The sequence below is a fragment of the Antennarius striatus genome, chromosome 4, assembly GCF_040054535.1.
Source record: "Antennarius striatus isolate MH-2024 chromosome 4, ASM4005453v1, whole genome shotgun sequence".
Taxonomy (NCBI): domain Eukaryota; kingdom Metazoa; phylum Chordata; class Actinopteri; order Lophiiformes; family Antennariidae; genus Antennarius; species Antennarius striatus.
This window is the reverse complement of record NC_090779.1, coordinates 25,772,501-25,789,904: the sequence shown is the minus strand read 5'-3', so window position 1 is coordinate 25,789,904 and position 17,404 is coordinate 25,772,501. Positions and strand designations below refer to the sequence as shown.

The 17,404-nt window shown below is 52.1% G+C and overlaps 1 protein-coding gene across 3 annotated transcripts in view; it reads left to right on the top strand.

Annotated features, from left to right (window-relative positions):
• The window catches only part of met (MET proto-oncogene, receptor tyrosine kinase), a 39,679-nt gene extending 22,494 nt beyond the window's left edge, over window positions 1-17,185 (top strand). For all 3 annotated transcript variants that reach the window (XM_068312911.1, XM_068312912.1, XM_068312909.1), the window contains exons 11-21: window positions 3,610-3,819; window positions 5,699-5,848; window positions 9,228-9,381; window positions 9,723-9,857; window positions 10,392-10,652; window positions 12,161-12,241; window positions 13,442-13,623; window positions 13,713-13,822; window positions 13,892-14,057; window positions 14,144-14,280; window positions 15,651-17,185. In XM_068312911.1, the coding sequence (XP_068169012.1) occupies window positions 3,610-3,819; window positions 5,699-5,848; window positions 9,228-9,381; window positions 9,723-9,857; window positions 10,392-10,652; window positions 12,161-12,241; window positions 13,442-13,623; window positions 13,713-13,822; window positions 13,892-14,057; window positions 14,144-14,280; window positions 15,651-15,927 (1,863 nt within the window). In that variant the 3' untranslated portion in view covers window positions 15,928-17,185. The remainder of the gene's footprint in view (window positions 1-3,609; window positions 3,820-5,698; window positions 5,849-9,227; window positions 9,382-9,722; window positions 9,858-10,391; window positions 10,653-12,160; window positions 12,242-13,441; window positions 13,624-13,712; window positions 13,823-13,891; window positions 14,058-14,143; window positions 14,281-15,650) is intronic.
• Window positions 17,186-17,404: the final 219 nt, after the last annotated feature.

Here is a 17,404-nt window from a genome sequence, read left to right as displayed (position 1 = left end):
CAGAGTCCCCCCCACCAAAAGAAAAGAACAGAGACCTGCTCCTCCAGGGTGCGTTTGGTTTGTCTGGAGGCGCACACCTGTCGCCGGGCGTGTTTCACCTGAGTGACTCATTCACCCCCCCAACACACACTGGGGGGGTGAATTACTTTCACTGGTTGGGAGATGACAGTGTGTGTGTGTGTGTGTGTGTGTGTGTGTGTGTGTGTGTGTGTGTGTGTGTGTGTGTGTGTGTGTGTGTGTGTGTGTGTGTGTGTGTGTGTGTGCTATGATCTTTAACTAGTCGTAAATAATAAAACACAGCGTGGACAGAAGCAGCTAGAGCCCCCCCCTCATTGCCCCCCCCCTTCATAAATCTCTCAGGCTGTGACGGCCCGTTTGTACGAGGAAGCTCCGATGTGATTGGACGTTTTCACAGGCTGTTACACTAATGATCCTTCAGGGACCCCCCCCCCCCCCACACACACACACACACACTCGCCGCTCAGCTCCCAAAGCCAGTGTATTTACAGCTGCTGCAAACTACCCCCCCCCCCCCCCACAGACGTCCACTAAACAATGAAACTGACTGAAGTTTCCACTAATTCACTGGATAGTTTTCCTTTTGCCCCCCCCCCCTTCACCCCCCTACCCCTACCCCCAGGGTGGCCTGGAAGGAGGGGGGTTGCCCTGCTTGACCCTCATTGGTCTTTGGGAGGGGGGGGGGTTAATTGGTGCGACGCTCACACACGCGTTTAATATTCCTGCGTGTGTGTCCTGAGTGTGTTTACACGTTAAGTGTGTGTTGGTGCGGGGGGGACAATGTGGGGGGGGTCAAACCACTGGACGTTTCTCCCCCCATCAAGAGGCTTCTTCAGTTCTGGCGGTTTATTAACCCTGTGATGTCTGGTCAGTTCTGTTCTGTTCCAACAACCACAGTCTAACCCCTCTGGAGAACAGCCCCAAACACCCCCCCGTCTTTAAAACAACAACCCCCCGCCTCACCAACACCGGTGAGAAGCTGCCATGTGTTTCCTCCACGGCTACAGCATCGATCCCTCGACCCAAGGACACGCGTTGATTGGTGGCCCACAAGACAGACAGGCCAATCAGGAGCCAGCGCAGCACAAACACACAAACCAGCCAATCAGGAGCCAGCGCAGCACAAACACACAAACCAGCCAATCAGGAGCCAGCGCAGCACAAACACACAAACCAGCCAATCAGGAGCCAGCGCAGCACAAACACGTCTGGCGTGTTTTCACCTGTGGAGAGAACATCACGCCTTCATCTGCCCAGATGACTCCACAGTGATACCTCTGGTGTTTGCTCTGCATCAGTGACAAACCACAGTGTGTGTGTGTGTGTGTTTCAGTGTGTGTGTTACACACACACACACACTGAAACACACACACACACATACACACACACACACATACACACACACACACGATCTGTTTGTCGTGTGGAAGCAGAACAATGACGTTCCTGTATGATGGCAGCCCAGAGGTGGCGTTGGGTCATGTGACCTGGTGCTGTGCTGGTGGTTTATAATAATAATAATAGTAATAGATTAGACTCAGTGCTGTCGTGTTTCGTCGCCCGGGGGGGGGGGGGGGGGGCATTCCACATCCAGACAGAGGGTTTGAATCCATCAGGTCGGTTTGTTTTAGCTGAGTCAACATTAATGTCCTGTTTGTGGCTGTCAGACACACGCGTGTTCTACCAGTTATGACATCATCATGACATCATGCACCGACCTGGAATTAAAGGTCTTTTAAAAGACTAAAATATTTAGTTTTAAAATTAATGACTTTATTTAAATATACAGAGAAATGCAGGATTAGGGTTAGGATTAGATTCAGGGGTTAGGATTACGCCGCAGGGGGGTCAAACTCATTTTCACTGAGGGCCACATCAGCACGGCTTCCCTCAAAGGGCCAGATGTAACTAATAATGTAACTAAATGTAACTCAGTGTAATGTAACTAAATGTAACTACTCCTTAATGTAACTAATAAATGTAACTAAATGTAACTCAGTGTAATGTAACTAAATGTAACTACTCCTCAATGTAACTAATAAATGTAACTAAATGTAACTCAGTGTAATGTAACTAAATGTAACTACTCCTTAATGTAACTAATAAATGTAACTAAATGTAACTCAGTGTAATGTAACTAAATGTAACTACTCCTTAATGTAACTAATAAATGTAACTAAATGTAACTCAGTGTAATGTAACTAAATGTAACTACTCCTTAATGTAACTAATAAATGTAACTAAATGTAACTCAGTGTAATGTAACTAAATGTAACTACTCCTTAATGTAACTAATAAATATAACTAAATGTAACTCAGTGTAATGTAACTAAATGTAACTACTCCTTAATGTAACTAATAAATGTAACTAAATGTAACTCAGTGTAATGTAACTAAATGTAACTACTCCTTAATGTAACTAATAAATGTAACTAAATGTAACTCAGTGTAATGTAACTAAATGTAACTACTCCTTAATGTAACTAATAAATGTAACTAAATGTAACTCAGTGTAATGTAACTAAATGTAACTACTCCTTAATGTAACTAATAAATGTAACTAAATGTAACTCAGTGTAATGTAACTAAATGTAACTACTCCTTAATGTTAAATAACTGAATTTCTGACTGATTCTAGTTCCAAACATTACAGTTAGACAGAAAAAACATGTTTGTTTGTTTCTCTGTTCTAACATGAATCCTTTTCATTTGTCAGGTTATTAAACCCACAGAACTCCATCAATCAAGGATCAAACTATCAATCAATAAAGAAAAATAACATCAGACACAAGTTAGGACATTAACTTTGTTCACTGCGTTTAGTCAGAGTTAAAATGAGCTGAACTACTGCATTGTGGGAAATGTAGTTTTGGTCAAAGTACACTTTTGACCTATTTATTTTTAGACACTTTGACCTTTCATGCTCTCGTGGGCCACATGAAATGATGTGGAGGGCCACATTTGGCCCCCCGGCCCTGAGTTTGACATGTGTGGATTTGTGGTTAGGATTTCTTTTTTAATAACTGAAAATCCGGTTTAATTTTCTGTGTGGACTCTATCAAATATCCCCCTCCACATAGAGGTAGGGTTTAGGATTAGGGTTAGGATTAGGGTTAGGATTATCTGAACCTAAACTAGGACTGAGTGACTACAGTGAACCAGTCGGTGACGTCATCACCTCCTAATCTCCATACCTGCAAACACAGACGGACGCTGATTTGAACCAATCACATTATTAGTAGATGGGTGGGGCCTCAACCCCCCCGCCCCACCTGCAGACATGACGGGACACTTCCCTGAGAGGCTTTAGGTGTTCTCATCTCTCACCAGGTGTGAACGAGGACAAAAGCTGAGACACGTTTCTGATCCAAACCCCTCCTGGGATCGTACGGGTCACGCCCCCAGGTTTACACAGGTAACCACGGCAATGCCAGGAGGGGGGCGGAGCCTCATGTGGTGTGAGGAACATAACAGAAGCTGATCTCCACGGTTTCCAGGCCCCTTGAGTTCCTTGAATGTCGGTGAATTTCCAGGTGCTTAAAGAGACATCATTGGTGTGTGTGTGTGTGTGTGTGTGTGTGTGTCCTGTAGAGCTGTGTGTACGGGGAGAACCGGACCTCCATCCAGTGCACCACGCCCTCGCTGGCCAAGCTGGCCCTGCAGCCCCCGGTGGTGACCAAGGTGGCCTTCGTGCTGGACGGGTTCTCCACCGAGCAGTGGGACCTGATCTACGTGGAGGACCCCCTGTTCCAGGACCCCAAACTCACCTCCAAGGACAACAAGAGCATCGTGGAGCTGAAGGTGAGACGGCAGCTCGCATCTCCACGGCGATGCTGAGTGAAGCCTGCGTCTTCATTGGCTGAGTGCGGCCAAAGGGGGCGGAGCATCAGCATCAGGGGTTAATGTTCCAGCTGAGGGGACCATCAGCCCTGGTTTCACCTCCACTTTCATTCACTGTAACATTAGAAACCATCACAGAGGTCAGAGGTGTGAGCCACGCCCCTTTAGCGGTCCAGGTGACAGGTGTGAAAAATATCTTTATGATCTGCAGCGAATTTAACCGGTTTGAGTTTCACAGCAGAGACATGTGAGAGGAGGGCGTCCAATCAGAGAGCAGGATTCCAGGAGCGCTAAGTCTGTTGGGAATATCAAGTTCACACACACACACACACACACACACACACACACACACACACACACACACACACACACACACACACACACACACACTGCTCCAGGTCACTTTGGGAAGGAAACAATACTGAAAGAAAAACAGGAAGTGGAGTCTGTTTCCCATCGTTTGGCCCCGCCCCCCTGATGACTATTGTTCTGTATTCGAGGTCAAAGCTTTTGACACATTAATGTATTAATGCTGCCCCCCCAGCCTGAAAACAATGGGGGGCAGAATGTCCTCTTCACGTCCACAGCTTTGTGGACGGCTGCTGTTGGATGGCTGTTGTTCAGTTGCTGTCGGTTGACCGTCGGTTGCTGTCGGTTGACTGTTGGTTGCTGTGGGTTGTTGTCGGTTGCTGTTGGTTGATTGTCGGTTGCTGTTGGTTGATTGTCGGTTGCTGTCGGCTGGCCTGCAGCAGCTGCCCCCCCCAGAGGATCCGGGTTGTTTCTGCTTCCCAGACGTGACCTTGGCCCTGATGCTAAATCCACCACAGACTCCCCCCATCCTTCTCCTCAGCCCAGATAAACCTCCAGTTTGTACCCGGGGGGGGGGTTGTGGGGGCATGGCGGGCGTGGGGGGGTTGTTGCCATCTGATAACCTGCCCTGCTGGGGGGGCTCCAGGAACAAAGTGCTGCTGGGATTGAGAATCTTCAGAACACAGATAGAGGGTCTGACGGGTCTGTAGTGGGACCAGAGGGGACGACCCAGAGACCACGTCCCAGAACACCCCCCCCAAGGACCTCCCAACCCCTAGAGCCCCCCCACCCCTTGGACCCCCCCACCCCCATAGTGTAGAGTAGCCCTGCTTCCAGAACTCAGTTTTTGTGGACAGCGTCACTCCTGGAACAACTGGACACCTCGTGTGTGTGTGTGTGTGTGTGTGTGTGTGTGTGTGTGTGTGTGTGTGTGTGTGTGTGTGTGTGTGTGTGTGTGTGTGTGTGTGTGTGTGTGTGTGTGTGTGTGTGTGTGTGTGTGTGTGTGTGTGTGTGTGTGTGTGTGAGAATGCAGGAACAGGTGCAAACCTCCGCTCTGTGTCAAATTGGAAAATCCCAAGCTGTCACGCTCGGAATGTGATCATTCCCTTTATTGCTTTCTGGTGTGTGTGTGTGTGTGTGTGTGTGTGTGTGTGTGTGTGTGTGTGTGTGTGTGTGTGTCTGTGTGTGTGTGTGTGTGTGTGTGTGTGTGAACAGTGGAAAGCGGAGAAAAAGAATCATTTATGCTTCTTTGTATCTTCCCGTCAGAAATGTGTGTGGATGCCTCACGTGGACCTGGTCCGTGTGGGCGGGGCCTGGTCTGTGTGGGCGTGGCCTGGTCCGTGTGGGCAGGGCCTGTTCCGTGTGGGTGGGGCCTCATTCCACCAGAGGTTACATGGACAATAGGGTTCTGTGTCTTGTTCTCTTGGGCCCGTCACGGTCTCTCCGTCAGCCGGGTCTTGCACCCATGTCCTCTATGGATGTGCTGACCTTTGACCCCTGATCGAACATGTGTCCCCCCCCCCCCCTGCAGGGCGACCGGATGGACCGGGAAGCCATGAAGTGTCAGGTCCTGACCGTGTCCAATCACAGCTGTGAGAGCCTGACCCTGGTGGGGAACACCCTGGAGTGCACCGTCCCCACCGAGCTACAGGCCACCCCCCCCAAGGAGCTGCAGGTGGAGGTGAGGCGCACCTGTCGGCTAGTGTTAGCGTCACCAATGCTAACCATTCCATTGGTGCTAAGCAGTGAGTGTGTGAAGAGAGGTCACATGACTTCCTCACAGCTTCCTGGCAGGAAGTCTACAAAGTTTGTTTACAAAGACGAGGAAACCGTGTGGGTAGAGATTCATGCACAGGTAAACACACACAGGTAAACACACACAGGTAAACACACACAGGTAAACACACACAGTTAAACACACACAGGTAGAAACACACAGGTAAACACACACAGGTAGAAACACACAGGTAAACACACACAGATAGAAACACACAGGTAAACACACACAGATAGAAACACACAGGTAAACACACACAGATAGAAACACACAGGTAAACACACACAGGTAGAAACACACAGGTAAACACACACAGATAGAAACACACAGGTAAACACACACAGGTAGAAACACACAGGTAAACACACACAGATAGAAACACACAGGTAAACACACACAGGTAAACACACACAGGTAAACACACATAGATAGAAACACACAGGTAAACATACACAGGTAGAAACACACAGGTAGAAACACACAGGTAGAAACACACAGGTAGAAACACACAGGTAGAAACACACAGGTAAACACACACAGATAGAAACACACAGGTAAACACACACAGGTAGAAACACACAGGTAAACACACACAGGTAAACACACATAGATAGAAACACACAGGTAAACATACACAGGTAGAAACACACAGGTAGAAACACACAGGTAGAAACACACAGGTAGAAACACACAGGTAAACACGGGTAAACACATCTCTGTTCAGTTAACAACCCGTTCGGTGAGTGAGTTGACTAGTTGTTGATAGAAGCACCCAGCTCACCATAAACACACACCCCACCCAGCCAGTCACACACACACACACGCACACGCACACGCACACGCACGCGCGCACACACACACACACACACACACACACACACACACACTCCTCACTCCTCTCAATGGAGGTCTTGTTCCAGAGTGTCTCCAGACAGACAGCGGCGCCGCTGTCTCAGGGTGGGTCGTCTGTTTGTTCACGTCACCTGTGCATCATCTCAGGTGCAGCTTTTTGAACCGAAGACCAGCTTCGTTCTGCAGGAACACCTGGACAGAACCCGGCCCCGCCCCCTGACTCCACCCCATTCAGCTCACATTAATATGCAGTCACTCGAAACAAAGGTGCATGGTGACACAGGTGCAACCACAGTGGTGCATGGTGACACAGGTGTAACCACAGTGGTGCATGGTGACACAGGTGCAACCACAGTGGTGTATGGTGACACAGGTGCAAACACACAGGTGCATGGTGACACAGGTGCAACCACACAGGTGCATGGTGACACAGGTGCAACCACACAGATTTATGGTGACACAGGCGCAAGCACACAGGTGCATGGTGACACAGGCGCAAGCACACAGGTGCATGGTGACACAGGTGCAAACACACAGATGCATGGTGACACAGGTGCAAACACACAGGTGCATGGTGACACAGGCGCAAGCACACAGGTGCATGGTGACACAGGTGCAAACACACAGGTGCATGGTGACACAGGCGCAAGCACACAGGTGCAGGGTGACACAGGTGCAAACACACAGGTGCATGGTGACACAGGCGCAAGCACACAGGTGCAGGGTGACACAGGTGCGACCACACAGGTGTATGGCGACACAGTGCAACCACACAGATTTATGATGACACAGGCACAAGGACACAGGTGCATGGTGACACAGGTGCATGGTGATATACGTCTAAAAACACCTGTGTTTGCAGGTGTATATCACCATACATCTGCAAGCACAGGTGCATGGTGACACAGGTGCAAACACTCGACCGGAGGCGTGTCTGCCTGTCCAAACCTTACCGGCCGACCCTGATGGAGAAGAACACTTCCCAGCTTTAATAGTCCTCCGTCTTTACAGCGAGGTTCTGATTGGACAGCCGGCGGCAGAGCAAAGATTGATTTAACTGTCCTCTCAATCCCAAATGGTGTTGTCAGCTGACTGTGAAGGCCCCCCCCTGTGGGAGATGTTCTCTGAACCGTAACGACTGACTGACTGCTGGAGAACCATCAGGTCCAGACGCGTCTCTTCATGTCCAAACCGATCAACAATCAGCTTTTAGCATCACGTTAGCACATTGTTTGCCCCAACAGAGACGCCCGTCGGTGGGGGGGTTCTTTGTTCAGTCCCACACTGAGCTCTTCATTCTGCTCTGTGGTAACTTCATGGAAAACACCGCATTCCTGCGGCGTCCAGCCCCCCCGCAGGAGCCTTCAGTATCCGTCTTATCCCGGCGCAGTCCCGTATGAAAGCAGCCCGGGACGGTTTATTACCCCGTGATGAGTGAGAGGGCTCAGCCCCCAGCTGTCTCATGCCCTTCAGCAGGGGGGGGGGGGCCCGTCAGCAGCAGGAGGAACTGTGATTTACACAAATATGTACGATCACATTCCACCTCAGAGGAGGCTGGAGGTGATCTCTGCTCAGAGTAACAGCAGCTCCTCCGACGCCCCGGTTCTACCAGACTGACCCCATCCCCAGACCCAACATCCTGGTCCACCATACAAGGTTTCATAACCTTCCTGATGCAAACTAATATTGGATGCTGCGCTCCCGTCGATCGTATCGTCGCCTCCTGGAGCGCCAGACCGGACCGGACCGGACCGGTCTGGTCGCTATCAGACGCATCACCGCCGACTTGTGAACTGTCCTCAAGAGGAAAGACCTTATCTCAGGGGACGTCTGCTAATATCCTTTACCTCACATCCCCTAACACACACACACACACACACACACACACACACACACACACACACACACACACACACACACACACACACACAACACACACACACACACACACACACACACACACACACACACACACACACACACACACACACACACAGTTACCACAGTCTGGAGATAGATTACATCAGCGGTATTGCTTTAGCTGTTATTAGGTTTAGTAGAAATGAGGTCTCTGCTGCTCTCTGCCTGCAGACGGAACTGTGTGTGTGTGTGTGTGTGTGTGTGTGTGTGTGTGTGTGTGTGTGTGTGTGTGTGTGTGTGTGTGTCTGTGTGTGTGTGTGTGTGTGTGTGTGTGTGTGTGTGTGTGTGTGTGTGTGTGAGTGTGTGTGTGTGTGTGTGTGTGTGAGTGTGTGTGTGTGTGTGTGTGTGTGTGTGTGTGTGTGTGTGTGTGAGTGTTATTGCATACTGTATGTCTGAATGCATTCCATTTCAGCATGCGTGTGTACCATGTATGTCTTCTGTATGTACCATGTATGCTGTGTGTGTACCGTGTATGTCATGAGGGTCATTAACCCTGCCCCCCCCCCTGCAGTGGCGCCAGGCGGACTCCATCAGACACCTGGGGAAGGTGACGCTGGCCCAGGAGCAGGACTACACGGGCTTCATCGTGGGCTGTGTGTGTGTCAGCCTCCTGCTGCTGCTGCTGGGGTCCCTGCTGCTGTGGAGGAGGAACAAACACATCGATGGTGTGTGTGTGTGTGTGTGTGTGTGTGTGTGTGTGTGTGTGTGTGTGTGTGTGTGTGTGTGTGTGTGTGTGTGTGTGTGTGTCTATGTGTGTGTGTGTGTGTGTGTGTGTGTGTGTGTGTGTGTGTGTGTCTGTGTGTGTGTGTGTGTGTGTGTGTGTGTCTGTGTGTGTGTGTGTGTGTGTGTGTGTGTGTGTGTGTTTCTCACCCCTTTCTTCATCTCTTCCCTCTCTTGTTCACTCCCTCTTTCCTCCCCTCTTGTCTCCCCTGCCCCCCCCCACCCCGCCCCCCTCACCCCGCCCCCCCTCACCCTGCCCCCCCTCACCCTGCCCCCCTCCCTGTAGACCTGTCTGAGGTGTGGTACGACGGCCGGGGACACATCCAGCACCTGGACCGGCTGGCTAACGCCCGGAGCGTCGGCTCCAACAACGAGATGGTGTCCCACGAGTCGGTGGACTACAGGACCACCCTGCTGGAGGGTACGCTGGCCCCGCCCCCTGCCCCCCTCCCTGTGGGGCTAAATGCTACGCTAGCGGTGCATGCTTTGAACCAACCTGTAGTCCAGTTCCACCTGTCCGGCCCACCTGTTAGTCCATTACTGTCAGAACCCGTCAGAGTCAGGGGCCATCAGGACTCCAGCGGGTCTTTCGGGGGGGGCGTGGATCTGGTTTCCTCAGCGTGTATCCTGGGGGCTTCAGGGGCCTCCATGTATTCTGATCCTGACTATGATAGAACCAGCAATTTTCCTGATCCTGAAAGGTTCTCGTTGGAAGAGGTGGACCCACTAATGAACTAATGCCTGTCCTGGGGGGCCGTGGGGGTGTGGGATCGGTGACTGGAGGTGTGCATGTTGTTGGAGCCCCTCTGATCGTCGGGACGTCTTTGGAGGAGCCAGATCCCGTTTTTCCTCCGTCCGGCGTCCCTCTCTGATCATGTGACACACCTTGACCTCCGGAGGCGCTGGCGTTTGATTCGCTGACCTCTCACCCCTCCCTTCTCCCTTTGCTTCACAGATCAGGGCGCCGACAGGCCTGAAACATGCCGGGCGGCTCCCCCCATCTACGGCGGCAACGGGGAGCTGCTTTCGCCCCGACTGGGGGCACTTGGAGCCAGGATGGGTCTGGGGATGGAAGGCGAGCTGGTGTCGCCCCTGCTGATGGCGCCGGTCCACATCGACCCGTCATGCCTCCACCCGGACCTGCTGACGGAGGTGCAGCACGTGGTGATCGCCCGGGAGCAGCTGCTGCTCCACCTCAACCAGGTCATCGGCAGAGGTCAGACATGGGCTCAACCAATCACAAGAGGCCACGGCACTGCGTCTCTCGTCACGCCAACGACACGCTAGATTCACGTTCTTTTTTGTTTTCCGTCCGTCTCTGGTCTTTTCATTCTGAGACTCAGTGTCTTCAAACTTTCCACTCATAACTTCTGAAGTGAAACTCCGACAAGACGACCCGATAACAGAGTTCTGATGGGTTGGCTGCTGGGGGAGCGATACCATCGCCCAAAGAGCTTCGATTCAATTTGAGATTTATGTAAAGCTGCTGGAAAGCTTAAGTTGCCCTCAAAGAGCTTAATTGCATCTTTATCTGACCGCAGGCTTGACAGGCAGACAGAAAATCACCTCATCGTGAGCCGCCGGAGTGGGCGGGGTCTGGCCCGCGGATCAGATTTAACATCAAGACGAGAAAGACCCCCGACTCCCCCCGAGTTATCCCCTGAAGAAAGGACCGGCTGAGAGGCAGGGTCTTTAACGCGGCGTAGGATGATTTGTTCTCAGCTAGTATTCCCAGCATTCCCAGGGTCCATTGTTGGGGGACGTAACCCAACACCCTCAGCCATCTGCAGGGACGTGATTGGAGAACGCCGCGCTTGTTTTATTACTCCACTCCTCGCCGTCTGGGCCGAGCCTTCGTGTCTTAAGAGATATAATTCAATCAGAAGCGCAGTAACTCAAGGGGCTCTGGCGTGGCCTCTTAGCTGGTAGGGGTATTAATGAACGACGCCTCGGACCAGGTTTCCTGGTGGACAGATTTACCGAGAGGTGGACGGTGATTTAAGACCATCACCTGTTGAAGGTGTGAAGCAGGAAGACGGATGTCTTTCTGTTTTTTTAGGGTAATGAGCATTAAAGCCATCGCCTGCTAAATCAACTCCGTCCATTTGTCCAATCGCAGCGTGGCTGAATCACCTGACTGGTGTCTGTGGAGGTTCTCGGTTCTCCAGGTCATGGTTATCCAGAACTGTTTAAATCAATCCACTGGACTTTCTTGAAGATGTTTATCCTCTCAGCCAAGAGGCTTCTTCAGTTCTGGTGGTGGCTGGTCTGGTCCCAGTTTATTAACCCTGTGAGGTGTGGTCAGTGCTGTCTGTATTCCAACGACCATAGTCGAAACCCGTCTGGCTCCTCAACGATGGTTAATGGGGGTACCAAGGGGTGTCAAAGGGGTCGTTGAAATACACGTCGAATACCTGATTGGTCTTCCTGAGCGTTCGGTGGGTGTTTCCCATCTATGGACAAGACACGAGTCATGAGGACGGGGGGTAATGGGTTTGATTGCTCGCACACGGGACTGGATCCATCAGAACACTTATAGATGTTTGCTAGATGCTAGCTGGGGTTCAGGTGCCGGCGCCATATCTGCTTATGACGGCCCAACCCACCCAACACAATTCAGATTCACAGCAAGGATGATGTTGGCTTTCATCCAAAGGGGGCAGGGATGGTGTGATTATACATGTATGTTCTAACAGGTATGTTCTAACACACATGTCCTAACAGGTCACTTCGGCTGTGTTTTCCACGGAACGCTGCTGGAGCCGGACGGACAGAACCAGCACTGCGCCGTCAAGTCCCTGAACCGTAAGTCCCTGAACATTAAGTCCCTGAACATTAAGTCCCTGAACCGTAAGTCCCTGAACAGTAAGTCCCTGAACAGTAAGTCCCTGAACTGTGAGTCCCTGAACCGTGAGTCCCTGAACCGTGAGTCCCTGAACCGTAAGTCCCTGAACATTAAGTCCCTGAATCGTAAGTCCCTGAACATTAAGTCCCTGAACATTAAGTCCCTGAACCGTAAGTCCCTGAACCGTGAGTCCCTGAACCGTAAGTCCATGAACTGTAAGTCCGATTCATGGGGGGGGTTCCAGGACCCCTTCAGAAGGAAGGTCCTCCCTCTGGTGGTGCTCGTTTTTTCTGGACAAGCAGAAACTGTTGACTCTCAATTCAACAGAGTTCACATGATAAGATTTAACAAAGTGACATTTTGGCTTTATTTTGACTGAAATGACTTTTGACCCCCGGGGGCACCATCGCGCTCTATCATCACTGAAGCGTGTTCCCCATCCAGAACCAGCAGTCCACACATTCTGTCCAACATCCCCACATCCAACAGAATTAGCGACCTCATCCATCCTGAATAATGATGATGGATGAGCATCCAACGGTGAGGACGTTGTTTGGGTCCCTGCTAATCGTGTAACCTGTCAGTCGGACCGGGCAGATTGATGCTGGGGATGCGGAGGAGAGCCCAGCGCTGCCAGCCCAACGGGACTCTGGGTTGTGTCCTCTGGGAGTCAAGCCTTTTGTTAGTTAATGATTTTTTCATGGCGCCCTGTTGTTGTTTGTGAGTTCTGCTGAGGGACTGGAGGCGGTGAGGTGAGGTGAGGGTTCTAACCCAATAGAGACGTTATTGAGACGGATTGTTGAGAGTCGGAGGCAAACATCCCTTATTCACAAAGCGATTAGTGGTTTTCTGCCCCAGTTTTACCATTGGTGGCTCTGAAATCAAATGTGTTTGGGCTGCGGCCCCGTTGACGTCCAATCAGCTGCTTGGTCCCGACATAAAGAGCCTCCATCTGTAATCAGATTACTGCAGACTGAGGGGCCAAAGTGCAGGACATCAGAGGCAGAGAAGCAATCGGTAAATGGGCGTTTGGTGTGGGTGAGGTCATCCAGGCGGGTTTCTGCTTGATTGCCCCCATCCTTCAGGCGGTACGGGGGGTGGACCTTCCTGCTGATGTCAGCAGAACAGCTCTTGTTGATTTATTCCATCTTTCCTCAAAGGCATCACGGACCTGGAGGAGGTGTCCCAGTTCCTGAAGGAGGGCATCATCATGAAAGACTTCAGTCACCCCAACGTTCTGTCCCTGCTGGGCATCTGCCTGCCCCCGGAGGGCTCGCCACTGGTGGTTCTGCCCTACATGAAGCACGGTGACCTGCGCAACTTCATCCGTGATGAAGGACACGTATGTACACGTTGTGATTCGGTCAGGATGAGCGTGAAGGTCCCCACACGCTGGTCTCACGCTGGTCTCTGGTGCTTCTGTCCCCTCAGAACCCAACGGTCAAAGACCTGATGGGCTTCGGGCTGCAGGTGGCCAGGGGCATGGAGTACCTGGCCAGCAAGAAGTTCGTCCATCGAGACCTGGCTGCCAGGAACTGCATGTGAGTCACGTCAGAGTGGAGGTGAGGGAGTGATGGAGTGATGTACTGATGGAGTGATGCCCCCCCCAGGCTGGATGAGAGCTACACGGTGAAGGTGGCGGACTTCGGGCTGGCCAGAGACGTTTACGATAAGGAGTACTACAGCGTCCACAATAAGAGCGGCGTCAAGCTGCCCGTCAAGTGGATGGCGCTAGAGAGTCTGCAGACCCACAAGTTCACCAGCAAGTCCGACGTGGTGAGGCCCCGCCCCCGCCCCGCCCGCCAGCGGGGACGCCACGTCTGTTTCAGCAACGACATCACTGATGTTTCCTCTGCTCGCAGTGGTCGTTTGGCGTGTTGCTATGGGAACTGATGACCCGCGGAGCCCCGCCCTATTCTGACGTCAACTCCTTTGACATCACCGTGTTCCTCCTGCAGGGGCGGAGACTGCTGCAGCCCGAGTTCTGCCCCGACGCCCTGTGAGCACACACACACACACACACACACACACACACACACACACACACACACACACACACACACACACACCTCCACCTGTCTGACCGTTGCATCCTTCACCTCCTGTAGCTGCTAACATCTACATCCACCCCCAGCATAGCGTCCAATCAAACTCAAATATCAAGATGACAAATTCCAACCAATTACAGCACAGTGGGAGGGATCTTGTGAGGCCACACCCACAGGTGTGTGGGGTAGGAAGGAGCTCAGTAAAGAGCTTTAAATGTGATCCTGTGTGCACACGTTTCCAGGGTAACTTAAAAAACACCAGGAGGTTCCGTGTCAGCGACGTGGCCACGCCCCTCAGGCGGCGCCTCGACGCCACACTGTTTCAGTCCTCACCCATGAAGTTATCCCATCCGTGTTCCAGAGACATGCAGAGCGTGTTCTCACTGCGTGTAGATAAGAACATGAGTGTGTGTGGCTGCCAGTGAGGGGGGTGTTCAGGTGGGTGGGGGGGCACATGGCCGTAAATTAAAGCGAGACATCAGAAGGTGATGCACGTCTGCAAACATTCCTGCCATTCCTCCCCCCTGATTGTTCCTCCCCCCTGATAGCCACAGATCCTGATGCGTGTTTACGAGCTCATTCTTCTTCCTTTATGATGGGGGGGGGGTTCTGCCAAGTCAGACAGAAAATAAGACGTTCACACTTCAGGTGAACTTCAGACGTGGGGGGGGGGGCGTGAACCGATGAAAGGGTTTGAGCTGGAGAGGCCCCCTGGAGCACGTAGCAGCTGTTAGCTCCATAGCTGTTAGCTCCATAGCTGTTAGCTCCATAGCTGTTAGCTCCATAGCTGTTAGCTCCATAGCTGTTAGCTCCATAGCTATGGAGGACAGTCGTGCAGGACGCCCTCTTAGGGATCAGATCTCATGTAGAACTCCCTTAGAACTCCTTCAGAACTCTTTTAGAACTCCTTTAGAACTCCTTTAGAACTCTTCCTCCTCCTCCTCTTCCTGTGGGCGTGTCCTGTTAGGGTTCTCCATCTTTCTCCGTGCCAGCCTATCATCTTCCTCCTCCTCTCTAACACCAGCTGCCCTCATGTCTTCCTCCCTCCATCCACCCACCTTCTCTTCTTCCTGGTAGCTCCAACCTCATCACGCGTTCAGCCACATCCTCACCATCTCTCCTCTGGGGGGTCCAAGCCATCAGTCTGCTCTCTTCTCCGATCCATCCTGGTCTCTCCTGGAGAACCTCAGCATCTCCATTTCCTCCACCTCCGGCTCCACTTCCTGTCTTCTGACACTCCATTCTGATGGTTTAGGCTGACACTGATCAAATAAAGTCAAATGCTTCCTTATCAGGTTCTAACATCTGACCCCCCCCCCAGCTACACGGTGATGATCGAGTCCTGGCACCCCAAGCCGGAGCGCCGGCCGACCTTCTCGGAGCTGGTGTCCCGCATCTCGTCCATCTTCTCCAGCTTCAGCGGCGAGCACTACATCCTGCTCAACACCACCTACGTCAACATCGAGAAGATGAGCCCCTACCCCTCCCTCCTCAGCTCCGCCTCCACCGCCACGTTCTCGTCCGACCCCTCCACCTCTGCCTCCCTGCCCCCGCAGCCCCCCCTGTTCTGCCGCGTGGGGCGGGACTGCTGCACCTGAAGGAGGACAGGGGATGGAGGTGGGCGGAGCCAGAACTGCTGTACGTTCTGCAAACACTGGACTGTAAGAGGAAAACTGTTTCCACAGCTTTGACTGTTCACTGATGTACATAGATCCTCGACCTTTGACCTTTGACACCCCCTGAGTGACAGGGTCCTCCATGAATGATGAGGCTGACCCCCACCTTTCATTGGACCCCTGGGAGTCCAGGGTCAGCCTCCATCACAAGATTATGTCAATTAAGAGACCCTGAACTCCTCCCTGAAAGTCCAGCGGACGGAGACGCCGTCATGGCCACGCCCACAAACGCCCCCCTCCCCCTCCCGCTGGGGGAAGACGGCATCCATACCCCCGCCGTCCTCTAGGTGGCGTGGGCTCCAGGCGGCGCCCCGTCTCGCTCTCTGTAATGTGAATGTTTGACAGGTGTGTTGTACAGCGTCTACCCATAGGCCGTGCCTGCCTGGCCAGGGGGGCGGGGCCACGTCCCGTGGTCGGTTCACTGGATGTTTAGTTTCCGTGTTATCTCTGGACCGTGTTTCTGTGGTGTTTGTTCTAAACCGTTGTGCAGCTTCACCAGGACTCACCAGAGACCATCGTGAGAGAACGTTCACGCCTGTCAGCTGATGATCCGTGTCGTCTAAACGTGTCAGGCGTGTGTGGTCCATGACCGTCAGGTTTAACCCCCGACTGGTTCAGAGAGGGAGGGGCTTGAACGTTCTATTGATTTGATAGATCAGAATTGATTGATGTGACTATTGATGACCACTACTATACTTTTTACGAGCATTAAGTCGTGTTGAAGAACGTAGCGTAGCGGCTAGCGTTAGCATCCTCCATCCAACGCCGTTCAGTCGTGAGTTTGTCGTAAACTGATCATAACGGCACTACGATCGATCACACCACCAGTTCTGGACAGGGCTAATCGTGAAATCGTTTTCTGAGTGTGTTTAATCATGTCTGGACTCCAGGTGAGCCTGGTGGGCGGAGCCTCTACAGAGACACACGCTATTGGACAAACCCCCATGAGCTAAATGTTTATTAGCGACTGGTCACAAACCGGAAGAGGCCGGAACAAATGGAAGAGCAACTTAGCATGTTGCTAATGGGCTAAACGGGCTCCGCCCCCTTTACCTTTTGTTTTTTTTGTGATGTCTGCTGATTGGCCGGCGGCTGATGAACGTTTGCTATGACAAGAGAATTGCTGTACTATATTTTTGTAAACGTGGGTCATGTGATCAGAGAAGGTCGCCGTGGACGATGGGGGGTGGGGGGAGGCACCTGGGGGGTCTTTGTTTTCTAGACCAGTCACTGCCATTCTGTACATAAAGAGACGGGGGTGGGGGGGTCTGCTGTCAGCATGTCACGATGGTCATGTGACCCACCACTATGTGCGTAACACTGTTCTGTTGTGTGTGTGTGTGTGTGCGTGTGCGTGTGTGTGTGTGTGTGTGCGCGTGCGTGCGTGTGCGTGCGCGCA